The sequence below is a fragment of the Drosophila nasuta genome, chromosome X (assembly GCF_023558535.2).
Source record: "Drosophila nasuta strain 15112-1781.00 chromosome X, ASM2355853v1, whole genome shotgun sequence".
In the NCBI taxonomy this organism is placed as follows: domain Eukaryota; kingdom Metazoa; phylum Arthropoda; class Insecta; order Diptera; family Drosophilidae; genus Drosophila; species Drosophila nasuta.
The window spans coordinates 8,687,129-8,705,717 of record NC_083459.1 but is presented as its reverse complement, the minus strand read 5'-3'; the positions used below and the strand labels follow the sequence as shown (position 1 = coordinate 8,705,717).

The window sequence follows — 18,589 nt, the reverse complement described above, 5'->3', positions numbered from 1 at the left end:
TAACTATAGTAGTTATGATCCCTAAGAAAATTTGGTTGCGATCAGACAAAAATTGTGGAAGTTATTAAAGAAATACTTTTGTATGGGCAAAAACGCCTACTTACTAGGGGTCTGAGTTGCTTTGGCCGACAATCTGGTATATTGTGCCGTCTATGGTATATTTTGAATGGTGTACTATATCGATATACCAAATATACCATTTGGTATATTTTTAGTATTTTTGCAGTATATTCGGTATATTTTGAAAATGATACCGCAATATTTTGCCTTTATTAAAAATGGGTAGCGGGTATCTCACAGTCGAGCACACTCGACTGTAGCTTTCTTACTTGTTTTTTATATGTATTTACATACATATGTAATTCTCAACAACTTTCCTTCTGAACGCAATAACATTCTCAGGAATCACAAAAATGTTATAAAATATAAAAGATTAAGTCATTATGATTTGGGTGTATTTTCAAATATATTCTTAACTTTCCAGAAGATAAAAAAATTTAATAGTGTTTATTAAAATGCTATAAAAATGGTCTTACCATTAATTAATAAAAACTATTGAAGTTATGTCGATTACAAACAGAATAAATTATTATTATACATACATACATTGTAAATTGTAAATTTTTGTAAGATATAAAAAAGTGCATTTAAATTTTTACTGAGAACTTACACAATTTTGATAGGATATTAAAAAAAAGTAAACTAAATTTTAGATTCAAAAGTTGAATCTCCATATATGTATCATAATAGTCTTTTAATTAAAAATAAGCAAGATTTTTAGTAGCAAACGTTTCTCACTTGGAAATTAGTCATGCATATATGCAAATCTGCTCTATGGGGGAATTATGAAATTCTAGAAAATGGATTTCTGGGCAGAATGTAATAGACATGAATGAATGAATGCATCAGGGCGAATGGGAAATTTAGTTAAAAATATGTATGCCATATGATGTTGATGATGATGTTAAAGCTGTGTTGAAGAAATTGTTAAAACAAGACTCAGTCGTCTGTCTGGCAAATTTGGAGTGAAATTAAATTTCAATCAAATTGAAATATGTAAATGGAATTAAGTGCTCACTGATTTTGGATTTTGCAGCTTTGCTTCCTTTGAGGCTGTCCAGCAGCTGTGACAAATCGCCAGCAGTCACATGATTAAAGTCCTTTTCCCCCTCTCTTTCTCTCTCTCCCGATTTAGAAAAGCGACCAAATTAGATTAGGCAAAATCATGTGGCACACAGACCAAAAGAGAACAGGACGCAGGACGCAGAAGGTCCTTGCCACCTTGTCGCCTGGCCACCTTGTTTAGCAAGCGTTCGTCTGGCTTTCAGGAATCCAGGAATCCAGGAATTGGTGGCGCACATTTCTTTTTTTTTTTGTGGATGAGAATTTCAATTTGTTGTGCTTTAAAGTTCTATGTGCTATGGACGATTAGCAGCCATGCTGTGATGTCTAGAGGCGGGCATGAACTATGGGGAGGGGGTGCAGGGGTGTTGAGCTTGCCGATTGGCACTCGGGTGTTTTGCTGGAGAATTCCAACGGGAACCTGGGCGTAACTTTGTTGTTGTTTTTGGTTTGTTTGACAGTTCGTTGACGGTGGCCGGGGGAAGCGGGAAGGGGGAGTTTCGGTGGACATTCGATGTTGTTCTTGTTGCTGTCGCTGTCGGTGCTGCCGCTGCCGCTGTTGCTGGACTCATAAATCAAATAAGTTTTGACAAATTGCACATTAAAGTCGCATATTGTGTAATGTTCTTGTTGAAAATGAAATTGCCATGCACACAAATATTATGCAAAACGACGTGATGTCGCTGTCCTTGAAACTGCAGACTGCCAGAAAACTAATCCAAACATTTGCCTTGATTTATGACTTTGTATTGTGCGCAAATATTAATCAAGCACAAATTCTGTTAACTTTGCTTAAAACAAAAAAGTATTGCATCTATTTTCGGCAATTAAAAATGGCGGCTTCTGCTGAAGCTGCTTCTTCTTCTAGCTGCAGGCATTCACTGTGTTACTTTTGCCCAGTTTTGGAGTTGCCACATTGTCTAAATCACAATAGCTAGTGACGTCACAAGTGCAATTATTTCACGTTCCCCTGTGTGTGTGTGTGTGTGTGTGTGTGTCTGTGCTTGTGTGCGTCTACCGAAAACCGGCACAAAAGTAAAGTTTAAAAATACTTTTCAACATAAAATATATTTTATGGTTACTCACAACAGAACAGCAACAAACTGCAATAATAACAACAACAACAATAACCATAATAACAAAAGCTAAACGAAGCAGCAGCAGCAGCACCAGCGATAGCGACAGCGACAGCGCAGCAGCCACGTCAACAGCAACGCTTCGTTAATGGTTGTTGTCGACTCTCTGCCTCTGCCTTTGCCTCTGCCTCTGCTGCTGTCGACGTCGCTGGACTCAATGCAGCTGCGACGCAACGCGACGTTAGTTGAGCTCGCTGTCCAGCATGAAAATCTTATTATAAATGATGCTGTTCATATAACCGAAAGAATGGCGAAGGAAGAAGAAGAATACGAAGCAAACTGTAGTTAAACAAACAGCGTGCAAGTTCGAAAGAGAGAAAAAACGTGCTTGCGCTTTGAAGATCACTCAGATAAATGACAGTTAACCCAGCGAGAATTTTGCGGTTAGCCGTTGGATGTAGAGGGGGAAGCAGTCATGTTGTCCCTAAGAATTGCTCAGCATGACTGGCAAATTATTAAATTGATTACATTTTAGCTGTAGGTACAAATGGCGCACTTCTTAACAGTGCTTAGTATGGGTGAATACATTTTTTTAGCTGCTTACACGTATAAACTATAAATAACAGAAACAAAAAACTTTTATAATGCAACTTAAGCTCAACGAGCTAATTTACTTCCATAACTAATATCTCTGCATGGTGAATTTCCCAACAAGTGATGAAACACAACAAGCTAATTTGTCCATTAACGAAAGCTTAAAACTTTGCACTCACACATACTCACAAACAAGCTTGCATGCATTTGTGTAAGCGTGTATGTGTGAATGCGTGAATCCTACGCTGTCTGTTGCCATCTCGCTCGTGCATTCGGCATTTGTATTTTATTGCTGTTCTTGCATTTAGCACATAACGGGAACGTTTAAAAGTGCCCAAAATATAAAAATTCTGCTGTCTCTGTCGCCGTTGACGACGCTGCCGCTGCTGCTGGCAGCAACAACAACTGGCAGCGCTTTGCATTCTGGGTATAAATACAAAGCTGCAGCGAACAGCGAACAGCGAACAGCGAGAACAGCGTGGAGAAGGCGAGCGTAAAGAGAAATCAAAGCCCAAGTCCAATTCGAAGAGAGAGTCCCCAACGCAATTCCAAGAGCTGAGAAAATGGCATCAAGCATGTGGCAACAGCAGCTGACACTAATCCTGCTGCTCGGCGTGATTTGTGCTCGCTGCACGGCAGCGCCGTTGGCTGATGATGGGGATGAGGATGAGGATGAGCTGCTGCTGGTGATGACGACCACCGAAAAGCAGCATCGCATTGACTGTAAATTGGCTTTGGATGCAACAATGGACTCGTTAGAGCAACAGCAACTGCTCGAGGCGATGGGCTGCAGTCGCACTAATAAGCCAGCAACAACAACAACAACAACAACAACAGATGTGGAGCAGGATGAGGAGCAGACAGTGTCGCCAAGTGTGCTGAGACACTCGAGGCCTGGTGGCAGCAGTCAGCCTCTCTATGAATTACAATTGGTTGTTTGGCCAGCTGGCGTTGATGGCAACGGCGACGATGGCATTGTGCCAGTAGTGGTAACGACACCCAGGACAACTCGTGCCACAACAACAACACCTACAACAATATCGACAACAACAACCGCATCGCCAATGACAACGACTACGACAACGACAACGTCACCTTCTGTTGGTGTCCCTTTGTATGAGGATCAATTGGTCGTATTTCCGCAAATGGATTTTCAAGAGGAAAATTTTGATTATTTCTTTGATGAGTCCAGCTCGACGACCACAAAACGACCCACGAGCAGCAGCAGCGGCAACGCAGCAACCTCATCAAAGCCAGTTTATGTGCTGGAAAACTTTCGCAAGCAGCATCCCAATGGCACCGAGGAGCATAAGTAAAATGTGACCAACCAACAGTCGCAAGACTCTAGATTTAATATCTTTTACGTTTTTCTGTTTCTGTTCTCCAAGGTTGGTGCTGAGCAATGGCTTGGTCAACTATATGAAGCACTATCCCAAGCAGGTGGACGATAAAGTGATCAATGTGCAGGAGGGATACAGTTCGTTGCCAGTTGCTGGAGTGCAGCCACAGATCCAGACCCTTTACTATATAGCCGATGAGCATGGTTATAACATCCACAAAAGTAAGTTCTCACTCGCTCCTCCTCATCGTCGTCGTCGTCAGCATAATCATTATTATTCTTCTTCTCCGACACAGTTGAGCGCAGTCCTTTGCCATTGCTGTTGTCCCAACGAGCGCTTCCTAAAGCCACAGAAGCACCAACAGCCACGACATCCACGATGTGAGAGCGCTGCAAGCAGCATGAGCTGGCGTGCCACAGTGACACAGTGCCACATGCAGCATGCCACAATGCAGTCATCCTCTTGCCATACTTAAATGAATTCTTTTTTTTTTTGGTATTTATTTCAATTTTTTTTTGAACGAAATATTGTAGTCATAATTATAAAATAAATAAATGGAATTTTTTAATATATATCACATTCGTTTTTATTATTATACTTAAATTATTTATACAATTTGTTTAAAAAGTTTTGTTTTCTAGAATTTTTCGTTAACTTCACATAAGAAATGAACTTCATTTATGTATGTATGTAATTTTAAAACTGTATCAATTACGCTTCTAGCTAATATATAAGTTAATTAAATTATTTTAAATTTATATATGGAATAAAAGTCATGTGTTTAGTTTAAAATTAACTTTTCTTCTTAAAATTATTTTTAATATTTCAATATACACTTTTATTTAAAAAATTTTCTGTATATCGGAATTCTTTTTCTTTAAAATTATAACTTTATTTCTTATGTTGTTGTTTTTGGATTTAAACTCTAGTCGGTTTGTGTAAAAAAATGGGTAAATAATATTAAAAAAAAAAATAAAATAACATTTACTTGAAATGTTTAAAAAATATTTTTAAAAAAACACAGGAAATTTTTTTTGTTTTGTTTTTTTTTTTCAATTTAAATTTTAAAACGTTTGATCTTCATTTAACATTTTGCCTTCCTGGTTCCATTTTAACATTTTTCCATACTTGAAACAAAAATATAAACTTCAATTTGAAGATTGAGCACTTTAGATTTTTCGTAAATTTAAGAATAAACTTTATTGGTGCAATTGTGACATCATATAATCTTGATTCAAGACTCTTTATTTGATCAGTTTTTTTTGTTGTGTGCAATATTAAGGAATTACATTATTTATACAAATTAATAGTTGCATTTTCTTTGTTTACAAAATGAGTATACAAAAATGGTGTATACTTTAGCGTTAAAGTATCTGTAAATGATTGACATCAGAGTTTCTTAATATTACTTTAAGAAATAAGAATAAAAATGTCTTTAATAATTTCAAGTAAAATGTCAAATCTATCCATTGTTTATTATAAATATTGCGAGATGTATTTCGTTAAATGAAATTTCGTAAATATCATATAATAATTCGTGTATTGTTACGATACTTTAGAAGTACGATTCCTCATCTTACTATGTATAAAGTTAAATGATATTTGGATAGACAGTGAAAAAGCTATCACAATAAAGTGGAGCTACTTTTGAGGATTCAAATTGAGAGATATTCTGTTTTCTGATATGTTGAAGTTAAGATGCCATTTAAAGAGTTAAACAATTTAGTACTAAATAAAAATGCTGTAATCCGCGGATAATGATTTCTCGCTGTCCCGCCTCCTTCCATCAACACGTCGTATACGTGATTTGCACACCTTCTGACCTTTTGGAGGACTCCGCTCCACTGTGCTCGTGCTGCTGGCTTGACTTTGGCTTAAGATGGCAAATATAATGTAACGCCCGCAAAATGATTTGCAGTTTTCTCAGTTGTTTTTCTCTTTTCTCTTTTATTTTTTTTGCTTTGCTTCATAGTTTTTCCTTTTTGTTTTTTTTATTTGGATTTTCCGTATGTTGTGTTGTGTTGTGTTGCTTTGTTTTGCTGGCATCTTCTAGGAACTAGGATTTTGCCTTTGTTTGTCTCTCAATCGCACAGCACTTGATTGCTTTCCTAGTTTTTTGTATCCTTGTTGTTATCCTCAAAAGTTGCTCATGTTATTGTTATTGTTGTTGTTGTCGCTGTTGTTGTTGTTGTTGTGCCATGTCGTCGCATTTGGGGCCCAAGTCAATGCTGATGATGCCATTTAGATGCATATCAAAGTGTTTCACTTTTGGCCAATCCTTTTGCAATTTTGCATATGTTTCTATCGCAAAGGATGCTCGACTCCAAAAACACTGACTATACTATATGGATATATATGTATTTATGTATGTGTGTGTGTATGTGTGCATATTTATTTATTTATTTAGTTTCATTTTTTCTTCACTTTGATTCTAGCTTTTGTTTGCTCTCTCCTCTTTCTTCGATTGTAGTTTATGGCTTCTGTTCGGTGTTCAGCCTTCTTCCTCTGGCAACTTTGCTCGAATTTCACCCCTTTCTTCCCTCTCTCTCTATCTTTTGGCCACAGCATTTTCACGTATAAATCTTTGCCGCTTTTGTTGTTTACGCCACAAAGTTTCATTGTTCGTCAGCCCGTGGCAGCTGGCACCAATCGAAAGTTTCTTTTCCCTCCCATTATACTTATTATTTAAGACATTTCGCCAGCATAGATAATACTCGACTTTCATCTCTCTCGGCCAAACATCTTTAAGTGTCTTTTCGTGTGCCACATCTATTTCAACTTATTCAATTGTATTTTGACATTATCAAGCAACAATAGATACTAGATATAAATTCGATAATGTTCTTAGTCGTAATAAAATTTAATTTCAAAGTTTTGATAAGCATCACAAAATATTTTGCTGAAGATCTTAAGTTCATTTGTTGCGAATAGTTTTGAGTAAATTGTATAATAAAATCTTTATATTATTCGAAATATAATTTTGTAAATAAGAACATTAAATTGAAATGCTCTCTGAATTTAAATATACAAAAATAAAGCAATCAAAGTTCACAAATTCTTCTTGTTATAATTAAATTGTTATTATCATAAATTATTATTTAAATTAATAAAAATTACTACTACTATTAACAACTTAATAAAAGTAGTGAAATGTAAGTTTCATATTTGAAAAAGCAAAATGAGGTACACTTTAATTTAATGGTCCTATTTCTTAAATTCAATGATCTACAGCTTGTTCATAGCATAAAATATCAAGGCTTTTCAAGGCCTTTAATTATATTCTTATAAATAATTGAAATATAATTTAGTTTATTAAACACTGTCAATAAAGTCATGTTAATTGAAGTTTCATTCCTAGGGTTTGTATTAAATTATCTACTGGCTGTTGACAGTATAAATTATAAAACAATTCTATAAGTTGAAGGGGTAATTACATTAATTTAATTTAGAATATAAACTTAGCTAAATAATGTTAAAGCAATCAAAGCTCAATTTTGGAACAAACTTGTGCTGATCTTAAATAGATAACGATGTCGATTGCATAAATTATCGCTGAATTACTATCGATAATTGAACAACATTTGCAACTGCAACTGCAGCTGGGTTATAACTTTGATCAGCAACTAAAGTGATTTCCGTTCGGAATATCATTTTGCACATGGTTGATTTCGTGACTCGAGCGTGAGCCGCCAGCTTCGTGGGCAATTTATTGCCAACGCTGCTGACAGCTCCGGAGTTGCAAAAAGTTCACAAAAAACGGCAGATGAAGTCAGTTACAGTTAACAGTTAACAGTTAAATGCATTTGTATTGGCAGAAATCTCATGTATACATACACACACATATAAATGTATATATGAATGTGAGCATAAGTAATGGTGGCAAAAATTTAACCGCAAACAACTGTGGAAAAAAATACGTATACGTACGAGTGTCCCACGCTCTCTCTCCCTCTCTCGCTCTCTCTCTGGTTCTCTTTGTTCATATGTGTCTGTAGCTGTATAAATTTTTAACGTAAATCCACTAAGAGCTTTACCAACAAACAGGCCCATTGTGAACTGAACTTCGGCATGTTGTTTGCCTGTTTGTTTGCTTGTTTGTTTGTTCATTCATTCGTTCGTTCGTTCGTTCGTTCAGAGTAAAAGGGGCGTCTCTACTCGACGACGACGACGACGACGACGGAGTAAAATGTTACGAAATCCGCAAAAGCGTCTGGCAAATTTTTGTGTAAAATGAACATAAAGCTATTTGTTAATTCAATGAATTTATTCGCAGTGCCCTAGGTTCAATTCCAGTTGCAGTTGCATTTGCAGTTGCAGTTGCAAGTTCAGAAAGTCCTTTTTGACAGAGAGCACTTTTATAAATGCCCAAGCGGAACATTGTCAGCCAATGTTCACTCTGCGTGTGTGCGTGCTAGTGTGTGTGTGAGTGTGTGCTAAATGTACACACTGATAAACACATTACAAGATATTTTGCATATTTTATGTGCTCGCCCAACCGCACCAAACCGAACTGAATCGAACAGGGCAGAGCAGAACAGAACAGAACAAGCAGATATATCTGACACCCACACACACACCCACACACACACACTCTGACACACACACACATTGTCGCTGGCACTCGGAGTGTGCCAATGTTAAAATCTGTTTTTATGATTAATCGCCGCGCGGCATGAAAAACAAAATGCCGCCGGGTGCATTTTAATTTTTCAGCAATTTCATTTGGTCGCCATTTTAAAATGTGAAACCTTTTGGGAGTCAATGGTCATCCCCCCACCTCTCCGCTTTACTGTTTACACAATGCATATCGCATTTGTATATATATATATATATACTATATTTGTAGGTATGCATGTGTCATAATATTTTCACGCTTCTGTTGGCTTTCATATACATATATTTATTTTTTTGTTTTTGCTCTTGTTTGCGACTGTCTATTAGACTTTGCAATTTCTCGATTTTACAGGTGAGAGCTTAAGGTTCGTTAACATTGAGCCAATCAGTCGAATACTCTGTTAACTGGACACTCTTTGAGTAGGGTATGCTGCAAGTAATCATTAATTTGATTCAGAAATTCATGACAAAATGTTAAAATGAGTTAGATTAAATTGAATTAGAAATTTGTAAAAATTTAAATTAAATAAAGTAATTAATGCCAACAAATTTATTTACAAATTCGTTAAACAAATATTCAAATAATTACTATTAAGTAAGGCAATAAATTGATTTCGAAATTCGTATAAATATTTAAATCAATCAAATAATTAAAGTAAATAAATTAATTAAGAAATGTGTGTGAAAAATAGTCAATTCAATTAAATTATTCGAGTCAATAAATTGATTTAGAAATTCTTATATAAATAGTAAATGCAATTAAATTTAGAAATTCGTGAAACAAATATTAAATAAATTTAATTAATAAAGACAACAAATTGATTTAGAAATTCGTTAAATTAATTAAGCTTGCTAGCTTTATTTTGCAAGTAAATTGTAAAGCAAAATATTTTATTAAGATTATGCAACTTTTACAAAAAATAGTTACAAAATTAGAGCAAAATTTGTTGATTTTATTTTAGAATAAATTGAATATTTATAAATTACAAATTAATGTAGTGCGATTAAACTTTTCACTTAACTTTTAATACTATATTTATAACTTATTATGTGTAATTAAAGATAACATAATAATTAAAGATAACATAATACTTACAATTTATAATAAAGAAATTTTCTCATTTCTAGATAATTTAAAAGAATAAAATATATTAATCAGCAATTAATTAAAATCTGTGAGATAAAATATCGATATAATATCTTAATTTTAAATTAATGTAATGTTAGCACTTAATTTTTAAACATACCAATTATAAAATGATTTTCCAACATAATTCATAATGTAATAGAAATTTAGTTATTTAAAATATATGAAACTATAAAAAATGTATGATGGCAATATTAAAATATATTTCAATTAAAGTAGCAAATTAAGTTTGTCTATAAAAGAAGAACAAAATATATTAAAAAAAAAATTAAATATAATAAATTATATAAATTTTTACATGACATTTTTTAACTAACTAACAAAAAAAGTTCAAAGTATTTTAGCCAGCAATTATCTTAAAACTAAATAGCAAACTCAACAATGAGTAGAAAATACAAACATTAAAGTAATATTTTTAAATGATTGCAAATTAAATTTAAAAAGTTTTTAGTTTGCGGACTAAACTTTCAAGGTATCAAACATACTATGTAACATGCAATTTGGACAACACAAGCTAATTGATAAATGAAAAACGAAATTAAAAGTTTGGCTGGATTGTTAAAATGGAAAATCGTTTTCGAGTTTTAACGAAGCTCAAACAATTTGGCGTTGCTATTTAAAGATTTATGAGTAAAGCCAGCTGATCGATGGATTTTCACTCCGGCATTTTACTTCAACGTACTTTCTTTTTCATCTTTGTTTTTTCGTTTTCGGTTCTCCCTTTTGTTGGTTTTCTTCTTTTGGTTGGTTGGTTGGTTGTTTGGTTGGTGGGTTGATGGCAAGCAAATTCAGTTCCTTTGGCTATTTAGCTGTCGTTGCCTTGACGCTTCCTTGCAGAGACAGAGACAGATACAGAGACAGAGAGAGAGAGAGAGAGAAGAAAAGCTGAGGTAACTGCTGCCTGTTGTTGGATGGAAATTTTCGCGTTTATCTTGTACTATTTTGCGCACATTCGTTTCACATTACTTTCTCGGCGGGGGGATGGGGGCAGGATTGTCTGTTGCCTGCTGCTTGCAACTTACAACTTGCAACTTGCAACTTGGCGTGCTCAGCACGCGCTTACTAATTTTATTCCTTAATAAAAACCGAGGCAGCGTCAGCACCAAAAATTAAAAAAAAAATAAAGGATGAAGGAGTTGGCGCACGTAGCGAAGCCAAGCCAAGGACATTCTTGCTCCTTTCTCTCTCTCTCTCTATCTCTCTGTCTCTGTCTCTCGCTGCTTGGCGACTCTCTCCGACTTGGACCGTCCGGTTAACGCCATTGTTTGCCCTGTGCTGGCTGCTATCAAAATAGCAAAGTTCATTAAAGTGATAATTACAAGGGCCGTAAAAAAACGCTGCACAAACTGAAAGCTGAAACGCTGCCTCTTTGCCCCCCTTGGGCCTTCTTCAGATTGTATTTATAGTGCATCTTGTATCGTAAGGTAAAAATGCATTTATTTTCCTCTGTTTAATTTCACTTTAAGCGCTTTAATTCACCTCCCATTTTTAACTAACTGCGAGCAACTAAACCCAACTTCTTATTTATAATTTATTAAGTGTTTTATGTGCTCATCAAATTTATTTCGTTTATCTATTAATTTCCTCTGAACAATGGAGACTAAAAACTAATTAATTTAGTTTTGTATTTACAGCATTTTCTTAAACGCTTGTAAGTCTTCGGCTTGTATTGGGAGTCGAGTTAAATTATTATGTGTAATCCTCTTTATTGCTAACCTATAAGTGCAAGCAATATTTGTGATTTACTATTTAACAACAAGCATTAAATTACTTCAAATATACATACAACTTATACTTATACAAAGAGCACCTCTTTGTTCAGAGTAATTCCACAAACTATTTTTGCATCGATTTATTCATATTTCTTTTTTGCATTATTTATGAATTTTTGATTGTAAACATGTATTTAATATAACTTATTAAAATAAAATATTTTTTTATTTCAAATAAATATGTACAATATATAAAAAACAAGTTTCTCTTTTATATTTAATTTTTGTTTACTTGTTTTTGCTTATGTAATTTTTCCTATTTCACTTTTGAAAGTTGCTTTTATTGCTGGTATTTTCATTAAAGTTTTCTGATGGCAATATTACAAACGATTTGAATAAGTAACAATATAATAATAACCCTATAATAATATTTGAATTAATTTATATAAAAATGTTTAATATAATTTGTTGTGTTAATTGCTTTAGAAATTTATAAATTCAACAATTCTTAAAGAATTTTTAAATGCTGTTTGAGTGAGCACAGAAAACTTATTTCAATTCGTAAGTTTATTTAATAAATTATAATTTATTTAAATTTTCAAATAATACGCTCTTTAAATTTATCATAATCAAATATAATGTAAATATTTTCAAATTAAAAAAAAAAATTTTAAATCACATTTAGCTAATTGAAATTTTATTCAATTTAATCTTTATCTTAATGTCAAGAAAATAATTATTTTTCAAACACACCTTAAATTGGCTTAAACAACGACAAACCTATTCCCATTCGAAATATATTAAATTAATTTAGAATACATTTTTACTTCATTTAATGTAAAATTTAAGTGTTTTCCGTAATCATTTATATTATTTTTGTATCAATTAAATTTATAAATTTTCAACTCCAAATTGATTAATAATAAAATTCGCAATCTATTGTTAAAAATTAGAAATATTCAAGTTTCAAACACGCCTCAAACTTTAAGAAATTTATTCGAGTTCTTCAAATATAAAATTTATTTTATTTACTATTTTCCATTTTATTTTAAGGTTAAGTGTTTTCTCATAAATTTTAACGTTAATAGTTAAATAAATATTTTTTAAATATACTTGGAAATAAGCTTTATTGTTGGATTAAATGAACTGTCATTTTATTTTTAAATATCGAAAATATGAAATTTAGAAATCCACATAAAAATCTGGTGGAACTTTGTGATTTCCTCGAGTTTCCACTTACCGAAAGAGCTCTCTTGTGTCTCGGAGGCGAGCTGCATAATATGTTAAAGCATGTTTAATTATGCTTTTAATCTGGAATACTTAGCTTGTAACTGGACTTGAATGTTGCACGAGTTGCTCGCTGGATACTGGCTGCTGGTTGCATCAGCTGTGGCATTAAAATTGCATAGGAGAATGCAAAGGAATGTTTGGAATGCAATGCATAATTTGCGCAGGACACGTAAAATAATTAATTTCCGCTTCCGTAAACAAAGTGAGTTACTCTAGTTAGTTAGTTGAACTTTTTCCCCCCATTCTCTTCACTCTATTTCTCTTCATCTATTTATAATATATGCACACAGTGTTCTATATATAGAGTACTCTATATATATGTATGTATGTATGTATATGTGATTCTGCCTAGCTTATGACTAGCACAAACTGTCATGCAAAGCTGAGGCTGAGAAGAATGGTCATAGAGTCTGGTCACAAGAGAGAGAGAGAGAGAAAGAGAGACAGAGACTGAGAGAAAGAGATTCTTTTGGGAAGCGCGGCTTAGCTGCGACTTAGGACAACTTTGGATTGCAAATTTCATTACAAGTTGTCAGCGTGGCAGGCACAAAAAGCGCGCACAGCGACCCGGTTTCCATTTTACCGAAGGGGGCATGCGGCATGTGGCACGCTGTGTGGCAAGAGGCAAGAGGCGCCATTGAGGCACGTGTTTTTCGCGCGTCGCGTCGCACACTGCAGAGGCGCATCACTGATTTGTCCAGGGCTGGAGCAAAAAAGGGTTGTTGGCAGCGCACAAAATATTTCAAGAATTTAATGCATTCAGTTTTGGCTCTGTTTAGAACTAACAAATTTCATTAAATTGTGAAAATTTCATATAATTCCGTCTCTTTATAAAGATTAAATAAAAACATTTTGATTTACATTTATTCTACTGATTTTTGGTAGTATTTAGAACTACTAAATAAATTTAATTAAATTGCAAAATTAAATTAATTTCAGTATTGATATATAAAGATTAATTTACGAGTTTAGCAATGCATTTATTCAACTGATTTTTGGTAGTATTTTGACCTGCTTAACAAATTTTATGCCATGGTAAGAGAACGTAATTGTTCTTTTAATGTGCTTAGAAATTATAAATAAATTAAACTTTTTTTTATAATTTTGAGTGTCTGAAGCTGACAAACAAATTTTAGTTGATATATAGTTAAAATATTGTGCGAATAATCGCTTGGTTATTTGGACTTTAGAAACCAATTTCTTAATCAAAAATAAATAAAAAAAAGTTTCCAAAATACTAAAATTAATTTTGTCATTTGATAAATTTTTAAGAATTTTTTTTACTACAAATAAAAAAATTGTATTGCTAATGATAAATTTTATCTTTTTACATTTTCAAATCTATTTATTTAGTTAGCTAATATGGATTCAAATATTCTGAATAATTTTAGTAACTTTAACAATTTACTAAACAGATTTTGAGAGTGTTACACATATATATTTACACTAATTAATTGAATATAATTTAAAATTAAATATATACTATTTCTGAACTAAATAGTTTAGTTCTTAACAAATATTTTTATTATTCTAAGTATAATTTTATGTAATAATTTTGTTACAAACAAAGTTTAACAAACGTACTAAGTAAGGAAGTTGGTCAAATTTGTCATTATTCTTATTATTGGGCTTTAGCATATGTAAAAACACAAATCATGTTATTTATTGTTTTAATAAAGTATAATTATTATTTTATAGCTTCAAAAGGGTTGTATTGTAAATATTATTTATGTATGTATGTATATTAATTATTTTTATGAATCTAAAGCTAAATTGCATTTAAAATCTTTATAGATATATAACATATATTATGTATATCAATAATGTGTTTCTTATTAATTAGTATAATTTATTTTAAGTTTTTTTTATATTCTATTATAATACATTTTGTTATTTAATTTCCATATTATATTAAATGTATTATTTTTTATGTATTTTGTATTATATTCCAATCATTTGTAACTCATCCTTCTGAGCATTATCTGTCGTTCATTTAATTAATTTTGTGGCATATTTTCATATAATTTTTTGAATTGTTTTTTTATGTTGCTAAAATTATCGTAACGGAGATGTTTTTAACTGTAGCAATTACAGATAAATCTTGAGGTTAAGGAACTGCTTAAATGGTTAAATGCAGCCCTATAATTTTTGATGGTTTACAGCTCAGTTTGTTCTGCGTTCTTTTTTCATTCTTTCATTTTTTGTATTTCATGTTATTTTTTGTTGCTGCCGCTGTTTTTGTTGATGTTTTGTTTTATAGCCGTTGCCGTTGCTGTTGCTTTTGCTGTTGCCTTTTGCTGCGGTCGCTGATGAAGTGTACAAACACTCACACACACACACACACACACACACACACTCTAACTCGTACTACAGCAATGTCCTTTTAGCACATCCTGCCGCTTGCTACCGACGGTATTTGGTGTCCCCTGACACGCCCCAAACCAAGGCAGTTGCCTGCCCTCTCCTCTCCTCTACTCCCCGCCTCTCACCCTCTCACCCTCTCGTCTCCCCTCTTCTCTCTCTTCTTACACCCTCCCGGAGAGAACAACCACAATCCGCAGCAGCTGAAACGAGCACTAAACGCGACTTTCGCTGCTTAAAAGCCATTTTTGCATTTTATATTTAATTTTTTTTCCTTTTTCCGTTTTTTTGGTTGGTTGGCACACACACACCTTACTGCCCTCTCTCTCTCCCCCCTGCGCCCCGGCGACTCGCATGTGCCACGCGCTTGCCACTTTTTTGTTGTTGTTATTGTTGTTTTGTGCGCTTTGTTTATTCTTTATCCTTTGCTAGATTTGTTGTTGTTTGATGTTTTTGTTGTTGTTGCTGTCGTGTTACCGCAGCATGCAAACATTTTGCAGCCATTTCCTGGCACCGTTTTCTCTGGTGGGGATTGGAGAAGCAGCAGCAGCAGCAACATCGACAGCGGCAACAGCAGCGGCATCTGGAGTTTTGGCTTCTGGGTTCTCGATTTTTTTTTGTGTGTTGTGTTTTATTTTAAGGTCCTCTTTCACTTTCATGGGCTTTGGACGTTGTCCACGTTAAACTTTTGGCTGCTTTGTCGCATTTGCAATATTTATTGCGTTTTGATTATACGCGGCGTATACGAAATTTTTCAACACCATTCGCCTCGTGTCCCCGTCTCTCGCTCTTTGCCCCAGCTGATGCACATTTAATAAGCATGTGGATTGGGACTAAAGGCCTTGACATTGCCATAGCTCTGCCTCGGTCTGTTTTTTTTGCTTCCTCTTTCAGTTGCCTTGCCCCTCGCCAAGTTCCTACTAAGTGCCACAAGTTTTTTAATTGTGTGCCGAGCACACACAAAACTTGCCAAAGTTCAAACTTGTCGCTTGCTGCTCGCTGCTCCGCTGCTGTCCTTGGTCGTTAGTGTCCTTTTTTCTGTCCTTTCCGTCCGTCTGTCTGCTGCCACATTTTTATTTTTTTTTTCTTATTTTTTGCCTGTAGCTATGTCGTGGCACCTTCTCGTTGCTTGTTTAGATGGAATGGATTTTGCTCTCGCTCTCGCTGGCAAAGTTAAACAAAGTTGCACTTTTAACTTTCAGCTCATTGGCGCTGGATCATTTCAGCCAGTTTCCGTTTTGGCTTCAGCTTCTTGATAAAATGAATCCTCGCCTTCCCCCCTTCACACAGCCAACGAACTTTAAGTTTCAATTCTTTTCTTTTCATGTCGTGATTGTAAAGTTTCATTGATAATTTTAACTACTGCAGCTACATGTGTCCATCTCCCCAATCTCTCAGTCTCTCTTCTGCTGCTTCGTACTAAGCTCAAAAGGCGCTTTTAGCACTTTCCAAAGTTGCTTTTATTGTTAGGTTTGCCCTTTGCTGACCGGGCATATGCGCTAACCTCTTTAGACTTTAAATTCTCTTCCCTGACTGCATTGCATCTTCAAGTCTATAATTCTATGGCAAGAAATGGCTGTTGGGTATGCAATGTTGTATATTTGTACTTTATAGTATATTTTGAATAGAATAGTATATCGATATACCAAATACAGCTGTTGGTGTATTTTAGTATTTTGCACAATATGGTCTATTTTTAACACTATTGCATATTTTTAATGTATTAGTATATAGATATACCAAATACAGACTATGGTATTTTTTTTTAGAACTTTTGCATATTTTGTACTTTATAGTATATTTTGAATAGAATAGTATATCGATATACCAAATACAGCTGTTGGTATATTTTAGTATTTTGTATAATATGGTATATTTGTAGCACTATTGCATATTTGGAATGTAATTGTATACCAAATTCAGGCTTTGGTATATTTTAGAATTTTTCATATTTTGGACAGTATTGTATATTTTGAATGTAATTGTATATAGATATACAACATACAGACTGTAGTATATTTCAGTATTTTTTGCATATGGTATTTTTATACTATATTTTCAAAGTATTTTTTAATGTAGGTATATTTTAAGTATTTTGCACATATTGTGGGTATTTCACAGACGAGCACATTTGACATATTAAGAAATAATTTTATATCAATAAATACGCTTGCTGCAGTTGTGTTCACAATCTGGTATTTTTTGTATAATATGTTATATAAATATACCAAATATCGCATTTAACATATTTTGAAGATCTTTGGTATAATAATTTAGTACATTTTATGACTAATACCGCATTGTTTTGAAAAAGTAGTGGGACAGTCGAGCTCATACGAATGTAGTTTTCTTACTTTTTAGTGTTTTGCCCTTTGCGACTTTTAAAGCTCGCCTCAGATTGCGTAGCATCTTCAAGTCTATAACTCATAGAGTTTTCCTTATTTTTATCAATGCAACACTGTAGAGAACCAAGTGTTGCTTTTATGGCGGCGACTTTTGAACACTGTTGCTCCCAAATAAGTTTCAATTTGTACTTCTCTTTTTTTTAATTTAATTCAATTTTTTTTGATTAGCTTACACGTTATACTGTTGCTTTGCCTGTTGTCTATTTTCTATTTTCTAGTTGTTTTTTTTTTTTGTTATTTTCTTTCATTTTTTCATTTAGTTGTTTTTACAATTTTGCTTTGTCGTCTGCAGACGGCGACATTTTTGTTCATTTTAGCACGCAAAGTTCTATTTTGTTGTTGTTGTAGCCCCCGTTTTCACTTTCCACTTTCCACTTTCCTCACTCGACCCACTTTTGGGGTAATCCGAGCAGATCTGCGCATCGCAATTTTGCCTTTTTTGGACCACTTCATGTCTTAATTTTATTGTGCGACCCGCTGGAATTTACATGCAGCTCTTCACTAGCCTTAGCCAGCGTTTCCCCTCCGCTCTTTTTATTTTTTTTTGTTCGCCTTTTATTTTGTCAAGTGACAAAGCGAATTTTAATGGTACAAATTCGCACAAGGGGACTTTGCTTCTACACTTTAGTTAATTTCGCAAAAATAATTGAAGCGAAATGCCATAAAGTCATGGTCACAATTTTGCTAATGAACTCAATTTCAGACTTATTCTTTATTTCCAAAGATAAGGTACTAATACAAAAGGGTTTATTATCTTAACTTTAAATAATTAAATTTGACAAAAGTGCGACTTTTGTAGAGAATATCTATAAATATTGTTTTATCAGAGGACTTTAGAACTTTAAAAGAATATTCCCTAAATAACTAAATTAAGCAAGTATTGCATGTAAAGAGAAGTATTTATATTTAGTATTTAATAATTATATAA

General features: G+C 33.6%; 1 protein-coding gene across 1 annotated transcript; it reads left to right on the top strand.

The window, feature by feature from the left end:
• The first annotated feature begins 3,273 nt into the window (after nt 1–3,273).
• LOC132796466 (serine proteinase stubble) lies at nt 3,274–4,574 on the top strand. Its single transcript, XM_060807646.1, has 3 exons — nt 3,274–4,104; nt 4,181–4,353; nt 4,428–4,574. The coding sequence occupies exons 1-3, from the start codon at nt 3,356–3,358 to the stop codon at nt 4,514–4,516; spliced, it is 1,011 nt and encodes a 336-aa protein (XP_060663629.1). The 5' UTR covers nt 3,274–3,355; the 3' UTR covers nt 4,517–4,574.
• Nucleotides 4,575–18,589: the final 14,015 nt, after the last annotated feature.

Coding starts and splice junctions, on each gene's coding strand:
- LOC132796466 (XM_060807646.1), top strand. CDS start 3,356: ATGGCATCAAGCATGTGGCAACAGCAGCTGACACTAATCCTGCTGCTC. Junction 4,105..4,180: donor AATGGCACCGAGGAGCATAA/GTAAAATGTGAC, acceptor CTGTTCTCCAAG/GTTGGTGCTGAGCAATGGCT. Junction 4,354..4,427: donor TGGTTATAACATCCACAAAA/GTAAGTTCTCAC, acceptor TCTCCGACACAG/TTGAGCGCAGTCCTTTGCCA.